We start from the raw sequence: 13,565 nt of genomic DNA, 5'->3' as shown, positions 1-13,565 counted from the left end.
AACATTAAATGGACTGTTATATCTTATTCAATTGTGGACATTTATTCATTCCCACTTATTAGACACTATTTCTGATGGTAAAATGAGCATAAAAAGCAAAATACAGAATTCTGAAATATTAAAACGGAAAAAATGGAATTTGGGAACAAATAAAATGGAATTTGGAAAATAATAAAACGGATTTCATATGGCTCTATGTGACATCCTGTTCAGGGAAGAATTTCCTGGTGAGGGCCTGCAGGTGAGCAATGTTGGCCTCATCATCCGGCTGCATGTGGCCCCAGGACACTGAAGACTCCAAGAATGTGGAGATTCTGGAAGATTGCATTCCAAGCTGGTGATGCAGGGTTTGAGGACCTGCAGTGATAGATACTATCATTCATCTTTCAGCAAAATAAGGAAAAGTAATTCCATATATACCTAATAGGGCTGTCCCCGACTAAGGATTTGGATAGTCGACTATGATTGGCCAACATTTGCCGTTAGTCTACCATCAGTCGACAAAAAAAAAGAAAAAAATATATATATTTCTTTTTTAATAAAATTTTTCCATTTGGGCTGTGGGGGTGCTTAATGTCTGAAGGAGTCGACTGAAGACTTCTTGTCCTCTGCAAAAGCATGCAATTGGTCCACTGATGGATACATCTTGATATTTGTCTAGTCTAGTGTGTTCATTAGATGGGTGACTAAGAGGTTGGCAGTCGACTACGGCTCCTTTCGACCGATTAGTCGACTAATCGACTAATGGGGGTCAGCCCTAATTCTACCATATACAAAATGGTATACATTTACGGTCCACATATCCTCCTGAGACCATTCATGTGCTTCCCACCCTCTCCTGCTCCTCCTCCATCTGGGTCATCAAGGTCTTGATGAAAGCAGGATAGGAATGACCCATGGGTGGGGTGTCCCCTGCCTTCATGATGCTCCTCCATGCTGTGATTGTGACAGCAGGATAGGAATGACTCAGGGGGTGGGGTGTCCCCTGCCTTCATGATGCTCCATGCTGTGATTGTGACAGCAGGATAGGAATGACTCAGGGGGTGGGGTGTCCCCTGCCTTCATGATGCTCCTCCATTCTGTGATTGTGACAGCAGGATAGGAATTACTCAGGGGGTGGGGTGTCCCCTGCCTTCATGATGCTCCTCCATGCTGTGATTGTGACAGGAACCTAAACAAACAAAATAAACCATATGGGATGTATCTGACAGAATTATCTTAAATGTAAATGCATCTGTACAATTCCTGCTCTTTAATGTGCAGAACATGACGTCTGCTTTCTGGAACACCTTGGACAGCCGTGCAAGGTGGGGCAAAACATGAGCTTGAAAGTCTGTCGTCCAGCACGGCTTGATTTTCAAGTCTGTGATGCCAAGGACAGTGGCTGCTGACTTCAGTGCTGCTGTTGGATTGGCACTGTTGTGGAAGTACAAATGGAGTTCCCGGAGATGGTCTCTGAATGTTCCCATGTACTTGACCTCTTTAGATGAATCCTTGCAAGCAAGTGCTTGTCAGTGATCAGCACATGCTGCTGAAACAAGCTTGGGGAAGCTGTCAGTGAGTTGCTTTGCAACCCCATTCACCCGACCATTGTGAGGTAAAAATATTAATAATAATATAAAAATATTAAGCATCTAATATATAGCAATTGTAGCAGTGTGCTTGTCGCACACCACCAGCTTTCTACGGGGCTCTCTGACACGGGCAGAACAGCATGCCAGTTCATTTTTTTTAATCCACTTTTTCTTCTTTTCTAGTTTTCTCCCATCCCAATTTCGCTGTGCCAATTCTCCCCTCCCCTGTCTTGAACGTTGCTCGCATATGCCCCCCACTGGCCGGTTGTAGGGAGGTTAGAAGCCTTGCATCACGTGTCCCCTCCGATACACAAGGAGGCAGCCTGTCACATCTTTTCACCTGCCAGCGCGGACACTCATTGGCGAGGTGTAATGTGTGGGAGGCTCACACTACCCCCGCCATTTCCTGTCTCTGCTGTGCAGGCGTCCCCCAACCGACCTGTAGGAGTCGCTGTCCACAACGTCCAGATTACCACCCATCGACTTCCACCCGCTAACTCTGCCAATTGCGTTAGTATGACGGCCGGCCCAAGCCGGAGGCAACACCGACAGCCGGATTCGAACCCGGTGTCTCTTGCGTTGGTGACGAGCGCAATGTCCTAGCATGCCGGTTCATTGAAGATGAGGCAAAATGGTACAAGCAAGGGCAGATGGAACATGGGTCAGGGCAGATGGAACATGGGTCATGACAGGTGTTTGAGGATGGCCGATTTAACACTGATTGCCTCAATGTGCAACAGGTGCACAGGCAACCAGCCATCCCTACACCACAGCAATATTTATAGTGTAAAATATTGATGGGTAATAAATTCAATACCTTTCATTTCTGCTGCGCCATCGGTCCCAAGACCATACAGTCTGTCCTTTTGGGAGCTCCTTTTTCTGGACAATGTCCTTCTGCTGCAACAACTGTGTCAGCTTTACTGTCCTCCAGGGATACCATCTTGAGGAGCTGGTTAAACACTTTCTGTCCAGGTATCTGAAATGCGTATTGCCATTTGATTCCAAGGTATTGGCATATGATTCCAAGGTGTTGTGAAGGGCCAGATTAAACTGAGAATCTACCTTTATTGTTTGATATACTTTGTATATTATTTATATATATACACGGAATATCCCTTTACCTGCGTTCAAACCAGAGTAATATTCGCTCTCCTATTGGACATCGCCCCCAGGCGCCAGCGCGCAAGCCCCCAACGGCAGGTTCAAAGACAAGTGCAGGCATGTCGGAACATGCCCGGAGTCAGCGTAGTGATACCAGACAAGGACTGAGGTTGGGACTAGATATTCACTTAAGTATAAATACAGCGCAAGGTGCGCACACCGCGCTTAGCTTCGTGTCTTCGTTCAGTACCTTACCCACCTTCACCACGAGTCAACGTGCAGTGAAGTGAGCAACCTTGCGTCTAACAGAGCATTGAGAACCGCGTGCGAATAGAATGGTAAAAGTGTCAGAGTTTAATGAAGTAACGTTGAGTTCGACTTAATCTAATGTGAAGTGAATAGTCGTTCATTTATTGTATATCGTGCGGCCACAGTTCGTTCGTGTGTAGCATTACCCAGCGGTTCGTCGTGTCTTTAGCTAGTGTACTTAACCAGGATGTGTGGCCTAAATACGTCGCCCACACCCGAGGAGTCCTAGGCGGCGAACCGTTGGACATGTACACAGGAGAATCGGCGTCTGCGATTGCAGAACCATTACTGGTTGGATTATATTGATTTGGAACGTGGTACCCGGAGAAGAGCATCGTTGATTTCCACTATCGTTTGGGATTCAACCTCGTGAGGATTACAACTCGGGCCGGCCTCGTGGACGGAGGCTGGCTAGCTGTCATCAATGCTGTCGAGCATTTGGATTACAATTATTACTTTGCTGCTGATCAAGGGATTTACAAGGACCGACTCCTGTACCTGGAGTCTCTTTATTCCTCATTGAATCAGACGGAGTACCCGAACATTCCTCTACCCTCCAGGCCTTACACCCCCGGAGGGAACCCATTGTCTCCAGGCGGTACCAGTGTTGCCCTATCTAGTTGCTACTATACGACAGGTGGTGTCAACTTAGACCCATCGTAGGATTCCTGCTATTCTTAGTGACTCATGCTATTGACTGACTTTACGTATATTCTTCGCCATACAAGCGCGACCCTAATTCTCATTCTGTAACCTAACGTTGCCTAATAATAATAAATTACCCTCAAATACTATTTCTTTGTCAATGCCGTGTTCTTGTGGGTGTTCACCATCTATATTTGATGTACTGTCTGGCCAGTAATTAAAGTACATAACTAGCAGTGGTTTAATCTATCACAATCTTTAATACAGTCAGGGTTTTGTAACCCCTCAGTTACACAAGGCATATGATTTTTTAATAGCTCCTAAGTTCATACCTGATATGTTGAGCTGTCAAGTCTATGGAGACATCCGTGATTTCATCCATTTCCAGGCTAATGGCTTGAGATTACTTCATATCCTCCAGGAGAGGCTCCTCAATTACTCTTGCCGGAATCTTCAGCATCACATCTACTATTGTGGGATCGGTAATTGTTTTCCTGATCCACCTTTGGATTGGATTAAAGCAGGGGTTCTCAAACTTTTTTATACCATGGCCCCATTTTATTTTATTTTTTGGCGACCCCACACTTACGCTGTGGGCGTATGGCCGTGTGTGCCAGTGCTTTGTTCAATGGGGATAAATTCCGGTGTTTGCAGTGCTAAAACTATATTAAATATTCTAGCTATGGATCTAATAACATAGTCCACTCGATTGTCATTGAGTTTCTTCTGGTCAAGATGCAAAAAACAGATACTTTTTTCATCCATACATTTCCGTTTTATACCGTGGTGAATATGAGTATAGTTTTAGAGTGATGCTGTGTAATCCCAGGAAACGCAGCCAAAGAGCGTTTTACTGCATTTCATTATAAATCGTGCCATACCTCGCCTGGATCAATAATCAATCTGACGCTAGAACGATAATCTAGCGATGCACTGCTCTGTTGTATGTTAGAGCGATGCTCTGTTGTATGTTAGAAATTTGTAAAGAAACTCAAAGTACTAAGGGCGCTTTCACATATAGTTTTGGTGGACTCTGTGCGGTTCTGGTGGTGAAGTTGCAACATTGTTGCATTCGTCATTTGGTTCGTCTGCATTCACATTGCAATTTGTCAAGCGCACCAAACTATCTGAACAATGTCACGCGGTCGAAAAGGGCGCTCGTCTATTGGACACAATGGAGAGTGGAAATCCCTCCCCTTCAGGAAGTAAAATCTGCGAAAACACAAACAGCCGCAAGAAGCGTGATAGTAGAAGAGACGTGGCATTGATCCATCGTTCGATTATAACCCATTACCGCCATCCTCTCGCTAAACAACTTGTACACCTCGTTGTTTTTGTGAGTGCCCACAAGCAGCCGTTTTATTTAGGGATGCACCGAAATAGTTTTTTCACCGAAAATATATCACCGAAGCAGAAACAACTTAACAACCTTGCGTGTTGTTGTGATGATGTCACGCTGTCGGGAGTCACGCTGTTTCTATGTAAACTCTGCACGCAACGCGTCCAATAAATGCGTCTTTAACATGCTTTATATCCTTATTTACTATATTATTTACTTTGCCCGTCGCGGCTAATCACTGAGTGATCTAATATGCATATTATTCAGAGCGAGAGGGGGGGGGGGATTGTGTTTCTCACATTGAAGCCGTCGGTCTGTCGCACGTCTACTGTGCCGAGTCAAGCGAGCACATTCAGCTGGGGACTAGAAAGGTGCGCCCAGTAGAGCACAGATGTCCGCTGCGCAGCCAGAGAAAAGATGGAATTAATGTACTGTATGCATTCAGAAGTGCTGAATAAATTTTTTATGGACCCATAATAGTGATTATTTATTATTTAACACTTTGATCGCCATGGGTTAAATTCATAATTTACCATCCCTCGCCAGCTCTATTTGTCTATGGAGAAGTTCCCCTTCTTTGCAGGGCTATAACTTTTTAAATTCTATTGCTAAATTGCCATTATTATGGCCCATTCAATGTCCTATATGTATTGTTCAGGGTGTAGCAACGTTAAACTTTTTCATTCACATATTCATACTAAAATATGGTCTAAAGTATAAGTGTTTTTATCATTTTCTGCAGCTTTCTCCAGAACTTGATTTATAGCTCCAAATGCATTATATTGATGATGAAATACAGTTTGATAGCAATCGGCGCGAGATAAAAAATGTCAACTGGATGTGGTTCTAGAAGTTACTACGTGTCATCTGATGATGGGCGGGGGATCGTTTATAATTCCGTGGGCAGCGTTAGATGATTCATCCAGAGTGGGTCATATGTTCATCATAGCAGTTTATATGGAACACGTTAGAATATAACGCTGAATCTTACCGTGGCTTCCTCGCGCCGCTGGCAGATGAGCGTGGAACAGAATTTTTTCTATTATGGGATGGAGAAATGCCCGATCCATTTCCAGGTTGTATAATAGTATATACGTCCAAATCATGTTGTTTTTTCGAGTTTTTTGCACCGATCGATGTTCACTGTGTCAAGACGGAGTCTCTCTAACGATAGCGAGTGCCCGGACCACTATGGATGAGCACTTCTGGTTCAAAGGCTCATTTCCGGTTGGCGATCTGCCGATCGGCCACCAGATGGCGCTCTTGAACCGCTAGAGAGTTGAGTGGAGCTTTGCAGTGTGTCTCAGGGCTCCGGAGGGGTAATATGATTCCGGTCACAGATTTTTGAAATATTGACATCAAAGACGAGTTACGATGTCTTCGGCAGAATGAGCATGGCTAGGAATGACGTCTTAACTCGTCATCGGCGATCATAGTGTTAAGTTAAGTTTTGCCATAATCATATATTTTTCCATAATCATAATGTTCCACAACATTGGTCAATTCTATTCTATGAATCATTTTCGGCCTTTCGGTTTTCGGCCAACTGTTTTCTATTTTCGGTATCGGTTTCGGCCAAGAATTTCCCATTCGGTGCATCCCTAGTTTTATTTGGTCTTCTGCCCATATGTCGATCAGGGCTTTCACTTCATCATTCGCCCAAGTCTGTCTGTCTACAGTGTGCACTGTGCTTGTTTTGCAGTGAATGCCGCACGCCGCAGCGTTTTTTTCTTCCTTCTACAGTATAGGTGTATAATTTTTAATCAATATTACAATACTTGACGGATACATTGGCATGAGAGTCTGTGTAGATTATGAAATGACAATTGCGTGTCTTGATTGAAAAGAAAAAAAAACTGGACTCCAAATTTGTCTAACTGGGTGGGCCGCCCGCGGCCCTAGTAGACTATACTATACTGTATGTATGGAAAACACTGAAAGACACAAACGCTCTATAGTTCCAAGTTCGATCCTGGCTCCTTGTGACTTCATGGTGTGTCCTTGAGCAAGACTCATAACTGCTCCAGAGCTGGTTGGCACCTTGCATGGCTGCCTTTACCGTCAGTGTTTGTGTGTATGTGTGTGAGAGAGTGAATCGGTGAATGTGAGGCATAAGTTGTAAAGCGTTTTGAGTGGTTGGGAAATGTTTCTTTAATTTATCATTTCCTTTCTTTTCCCCCCTAGGTGTGGGTCTGAGCAGCACGGCCCAGAGCATGCTGAGTCGTCCCATGCAGAGGAAGCTGGTTACCCTGGTCCACTGTCAGCTGGTGGAGGAGGAGGGCCGGGTCAGGGCCATGAGGGCAGCCCGCTCTCTGGGCGAGCGCACAGTCACCGAGCTCATCCTGCAGCACCAGAACCCACAGCAGCTGTCCTCCAACCTGTGGGCCGCCGTCCGCGCGCGAGGTTGCCAGTTTCTGGGCCCAGGTAACTTCAGTGGGGTTTACGTTGGGCTTTCACAGGACTCATGCTTCTTGCTACCCCTAGATGTTGTCCAGCTAAAGGAAGCCCGGGTGTGTTTTAGGTGATGGGTGGAACTTAAGAATAACCATCACCTGTTTACTTATGCATTAAAACATAAAACCCGGGTCACTGTCGTTGCATATTCATTAATCATAGCATGTAACCACCAGTATTGGTTTAAGAGTTAAATGAAAGTATTGCATTTATTTTTTTGGTGTGATTAACGCATTGGTTGCCAACAACGAGATTTCTCATTATTTAATCGCTATTTCTTTTATTAGCGATATCCATTCATTTTTCATCCGTCCAGCCTGACGTTATCATTGGGAATGGCTCTGAGCTCCAAAAGGGCAAATACCGCCCCCTATCGTCTCCCGGATGGTGATGCACATCATTGGATTGGATTGAGTGAAAAAGTGCATCAGAGAAAAACTCCGGTCCAGGGTTTTCCCATCTCTGGCAAGCAGTGTCGTGTTACCAGATTGACTGAGGACCCTCAGAGCAGCGTCGATTATGCATTTCGGACTATAACGTTGGATCAATAAACGCGATCAATATTTGGAATGGCGATCAGGAATTGGATTCATCTTTTTGCAGAACATCTGATCTGAGGTAAGGAATCTGTTACCAGTTTTGGGTTAATCAGTTGTTTTTCACAGCGTTCACAACGTGTGTGGCGTTAGGCGCTGAGCGCGGCACGAATAAATGATTTTTCAGCCCGCTTTTGTATCGTGCATAAGAACACAAATACTCTCGATAATCTAGTGTTTTTTTGAAAACTATTCATAAGTCAGCCGGAAAATGACAACGTGTTTTGTGTATTTCAGTAAATGGCTATTTACGCGAATTTCTCTGGAATCACTAGAAATCTTCAAAACTATACTCTTATTCAAAACGGTATAAAACGGAAATGTACTGATGAAAAAAACTCAGTTTCGTACATGTTGACTGCAAGCAAGTCATTGATAAGCGACGGGTGTATTAGACACATAATTTAAGATATAGTTTAATCGCTCGCAAATGTGCTCGTCCTCCCATTGATTAACATGGTGGCATCCAGGGGCGGATTTAGGATTGTAGGAGATCCGGGGCTTAGCCCAGATAGGATTTTTTTTTACTTCGACACCACAACCTTTAACTTATACCACCACCTTAAAGCGGACAACGGGCACTAGAGAACACTTAAATTCACCCTTTAATTAATGAAGCAAACAATAATAATAATTAATCATAATAATAATAATAATAATAATAATAATAATAATAATAATAATAATAATACTGTATTTGTATAGCACCTTTCATACAAGAATTGTAGCTCAAAGTGCTTCACAGCAGTAAAAAAAGACATAAAATGAGCACAACATTGGCAGATCAAGAGCAATGCATAAAGTGCAGACATAAAGCATAAAATAGATGGCAGCAAAATAGACAAAGTCAAGGTAAGACATAGAACAGGGGTCAGCAACCTTTTTGACATAGAGTGCCTGTTTGAAATATAGTTGTAACTAGTGTGCCTCAACAATATTCCATGCATCGTATTTTTCTCATCAGGTCTTTTTAATGATAATTTTTACATTATTACATCATTATTGTTATTGTTATTATTAACAATATTATTATGATGGTTGTATCAACCCTAAATCTGAGTTGGGGGGGGGGGGGGGGGGGTGCAATGCAGACAAACAGCTGCATACAGTGCGACCATTTCACTCACATTTGCCCATTCATTTTTGGACACATCACACATCGGTGTGTGTACTGTACGTGTGCTGTCATAGCTCCACCTACAGGCCTAATGGAGACCACCAGGAGAACACCAGGATGTGAATGGAGGGTGAATGTGAGGTATATCGTGTAAATAAGTTTTGATTGATCGCAAGACTACACTGTAAAAAATTAAATAATAATAAGTTACCAGAACTTAAACATATTGAGTTCAGTTACTGTGCATTAAGGTTTTCAGTTTTCAATCCATAATAAGTTAACAGAAAAATAAGTACACAACCACATTATTTCAACCTAATAAAACTATATTTATTGTCATTGTTTTAAGAACACAAGTTGACTTGGTAATACTCACATTTTGAGTAAAAAAATGGCTTTTAACATGTGCAATGTTCAATGAAATAAAAAAATTAATAATAAAATTTGTTGATTAATCCCACTGGTCACAATGGTGACCGTAATAATGTTTTTGTTATAAGGCTCTGCAAATGTTACTGAATGATGTAGCAATGTATTTCCAGCTAAATTGAAATAATAAACAAATGAAGGGTCTCAATTAAATATGTGGTAGTAAAAAGAACCTGTGGGAGGATTTCAACAAGATAAATGCGACAACAGTGCAAAATATTTCACTATAATATTTCAAAGCAAAAAAAAAGCCTAGGGTTGCCTACCCCTGAACATTAAATCACATCGTTTTTCATATTAGCATCTAAGATCTAGGGTTAATTCGCCGAACGTTGAGCGCCAGGACCCCCGAAAACCAAAGTATAGTCGGGTTTTCATCGTTTCTTTTATTTGATATTTCCATTCATAAAAACATGCCGGCAGCCTGTGTTATCACTGGGGATGGGTCTGAGATCGCAAAAGTCCAATACCGCCGCCTAATGCCTTGCGGCCGCTATTGCACTCAATTTGAAACAATGTGGCTTGGTGTCTGGGCCGAGCTGCGGCCTGCGGGCGGAGTCCAACTACTCGGTCAAGCCAAACGCTTATAACGCATGCATCGACGAGGGTCGTGTTCATGTTCAATGCTGGATTACGTTGGCACCTTGATCGACATCAGTACTTGGAATGGCGATCAGATAATTGGAATATTCTTTTCGGGACAGATCCTGGTCAAGGTAAGGACTATATGGTATCAATATTGCGTTGATCCAAAAATGCCTTCATGCTGATCGGGGCGTGTGTGGCATGTTCCGTTGGTTGCGATCAAAGCACGGAGGGGCGCCCCCCCTTCATGCATCTATGATGAAACATAATACCGATAATCTAAATTTTATTTGAGAACAGTAGCTCCAGGGAAGAAACGATAACACGTTTACTAGAATACACGTTGCCGGCCATTACGCAGCATTTTGGAAATTACACCAGACCGCCCTGAAACTACACTCATATTCACGACGGTATAAAACGGAAATGTATGGATGGAAAAATTATCAGTTTTTTGCATCTTGACCGGAAGAAACTCAATGACAATCGACCATATTATTAGATCAATAGCTATAATATATAATATAGCTTTAGGCCTGCAAACACAGCCACGTATCCCCATGTTAAAAGGCGCTGGCCTTTCAACAGTAACGGTAAACAGCGCCATCTGGCACTGAAAGTGTTAATAGGCCTCTTTGTTTACGGTTTGATTATCACTGATACAAAGTAAAATAGTGCAGTGCAATAAAATAGTTAGTCAAATAGAATAAAATAATGCAATAGTGCATTGCATTTATCATCGTATTTTTTCGGGAGGCCGGTAAGGAGTGCATTACAGTAGTCGAGTTGAGATAAAAGCATGGATCTGGTTTTCAGCGTCTTTTTGATTTATAAATGGCCGTACTTTAGCTATGTTTATAAGGTGGAAGAATTTTGTTTGTCAACTTGTTGATTGTGATTTAAAGCTTAGAACCATACATACCATAACACCAAGACTTAACTCACTCAAATACAGTTAGCAGCTGGATAGACTACAGATGGAAATTAGCTTCTGCTAAATCTGGTGCAAACATATTTTCATGTAACTGATTAATTGTCAAAAAAAAATATATATATATATATATATAATTATTTTTTCTTTTTTAAGTAGATTCTTGGCTTTTCAGAAAACATTTGGGGCTTGAGCCCAAGTAGCCACCCCCTAGCCCTGCCCCTGGTGGCATCCAAGCAATAAATCGTCATATCCGGCTGGCAACCAATGTGTTAACACTTTCAGAGCCCAAGCTTAACCTTGATTTACCGGTTGAATGCCCACCATCCACTTCAATGTTAGCGTTAATAACGCCTAATCTGTTTTAAATTATGTTTTATGTGTCTAATCTGCCCGTCGCTTATCAATGACTCGTTTTCCAGTCAACATTGTCTAAGCGGATTGTTTTTTTATCGGTTCATTTTTGTTTTATAGCATTTTGAAAAGCCCTCGTTTTCAAGGAAAATAAAGACTCCATGATAAAAGACGTTTACTGGAATATTCTAGAATACACAAAAACTTTGTAATTTTTCGGCCTATTTATGAATCGTTTTCAAATAAACGCTAGATTATCGATAGTATATGTGTATGTATACACGCTGGGGCCGCGTGCTGAAAATCGATTATCTGATTTCCTCAACAGCGATCGCGCACACACACACACACACACACAGGGCAAACGCTGAGATATCAGCGAATACAACTCTGATTATCCCAAGACTTGTAAAATAGATTCCTTACCTCAGATCAGATGTTCTCCAAAAAGATAATTCCAATTCCTGATCGCCATTCCAAAAATCGATCACTACTGTCTACTATCGATTGGCTACTGTGAATATATATTCCAGGCTGATTCCCGTCCCGCGATGACTTCCATGTTGAGCAGACAGCTTGCCAGCTCAAGGAGGCAGCTGGCTCCGCCTCTACATATCACTGATCCCAGTCAGTCTAAGCGACTGACGTGCAGTTACTCAGGGATAGACGATAGGGGGCGCTTTTTTCCATTCTGAGCTGCTGGAGGAACAGCTGTACCAACGGGAGACTCGGTTGATGAAATATGAAATCAGATCGCTAATAAAAAAATAAAACGCTAATGCACGTCGTGGGCATTCAGGCATTGGGCTGATAAAACGTCATATCACGTCATGGGCACTGAAAGTGTTAAGGGCACGGTGTGCAATGACACCTCCATCTGAAGTCTCTAGTGATTGCATTCAAATTCAGGCTTGCGTTATAGGCTAAATGCTTTGTGCTCCAAGGACTCATTAGCACCAAGCAATTGCCTTGCTGTCAACAAGCGGCTCATGATTCCTACGTTTTTCTCCTGTTTCTGTGTACTTCTGTTCATTCAGGATTGCCTTTTGTGTTTATTTCTCCCCCAGCCATGCAGGAAGAGGCTTTGAAGCTCGTTCTTTTGGCTCTTGAGGACGGCTCGGCTCTGTCCAGGAAGGTACTGGTTCTGTTTGTTGTCCAGAGGCTGGAGCCACGCTTCCCACAGGCTTCAAAGACCAGCATAGGCCACGTGGTGCAGCTACTCTACAGAGCCTCCTGTTTCAAGGTACGTCTCAGACCTAAGGTATGGGGATGCACTGATGGAGCCTTTTGACCACTGATTCACATTCTTAGTTCTAAACTTGGAAACGTATTGTAGACTGGATAGAAATTATAGATATAATCCATATATGCATCACAAATGCAGAAGATGGATTTGCTTTGTTTTGATTTCTGACATGCTATGTGTGTATCTTGGTATTGGTTTTATTGTTGTGGGGGGGGGGGGGGGGGGGGGGGGGTTCTCAGATATCTTATTTTAGTCTGTTATCCGCCTGACGTCTCATACAAGTGTAAATAATGTATAGCCCCGAGACAAGTAGGAGCCAAGTGGTTTTGTTTCCATCTGGAGATCGTATGTTTTATGGCGGGTGTGAGCTAGTTGTACACATCACTCCCTCATTGCTGAAAGTCATAAAAGCTCTCCCTGCTGTGGAAACCTGACGAAACAAAAGGGCCATGGCAAACACACGCAATCTCACTTCCTCCTTTCTACCTGGTTGCCTAGGTGACCAAACGCGATGAAGACTCGTCCTTGATGCAGTTGAAGGAGGAGTTCCGCACCTACGAGGCGCTGCGACGCGAGCACGACTCTCAGATTGTACAGATTGCCATGGAGGGGGGGCTGCGCATCGCCCCTGATCAGTGGTCATCCCTGCTCTATGGAGACCAGTCTCACAAGTCCCACATGCAGTCCATCATAGATAAGGTGTGTGTCTTGACTGTGAGCATGCATGCATGCATGTTAATGAGAGGATGACCGCACGGTTGGAAGATATTTGTTGTTTGTTTCTCTTGATCACAAGATAATGTATTGTATATTATTAATCAAATGGGCTCCTCATTTGAAAGCGCCAACGCGATAACCTCCTGTGCGTGTGCTTGTTGTGTA

General features: G+C 43.0%; 1 protein-coding gene across 1 annotated transcript in view; it reads left to right on the top strand.

Annotated features, from left to right (window-relative positions):
* The window catches only part of rc3h1b (ring finger and CCCH-type domains 1b), an 85,333-nt gene that overhangs the window by 35,971 nt on the left and 35,797 nt on the right, over positions 1–13,565 (top strand). Inside the window, exons 3-5 of the mRNA XM_084326774.1 lie at positions 7,156–7,395; positions 12,505–12,680; positions 13,182–13,382. Coding sequence (XP_084182900.1) covers positions 7,156–7,395; positions 12,505–12,680; positions 13,182–13,382 — 617 coding nt within the window. The remainder of the gene's footprint in view (positions 1–7,155; positions 7,396–12,504; positions 12,681–13,181; positions 13,383–13,565) is intronic.

Source organism: Notolepis coatsorum (genome assembly GCF_963971535.1).
Source record: "Notolepis coatsorum genome assembly, chromosome: 13".
Classification (NCBI taxonomy): Eukaryota; Metazoa; Chordata; class Actinopteri; order Aulopiformes; family Paralepididae; genus Notolepis; species Notolepis coatsorum.
This window is presented reverse-complemented; position numbering and strand designations above follow the sequence as displayed.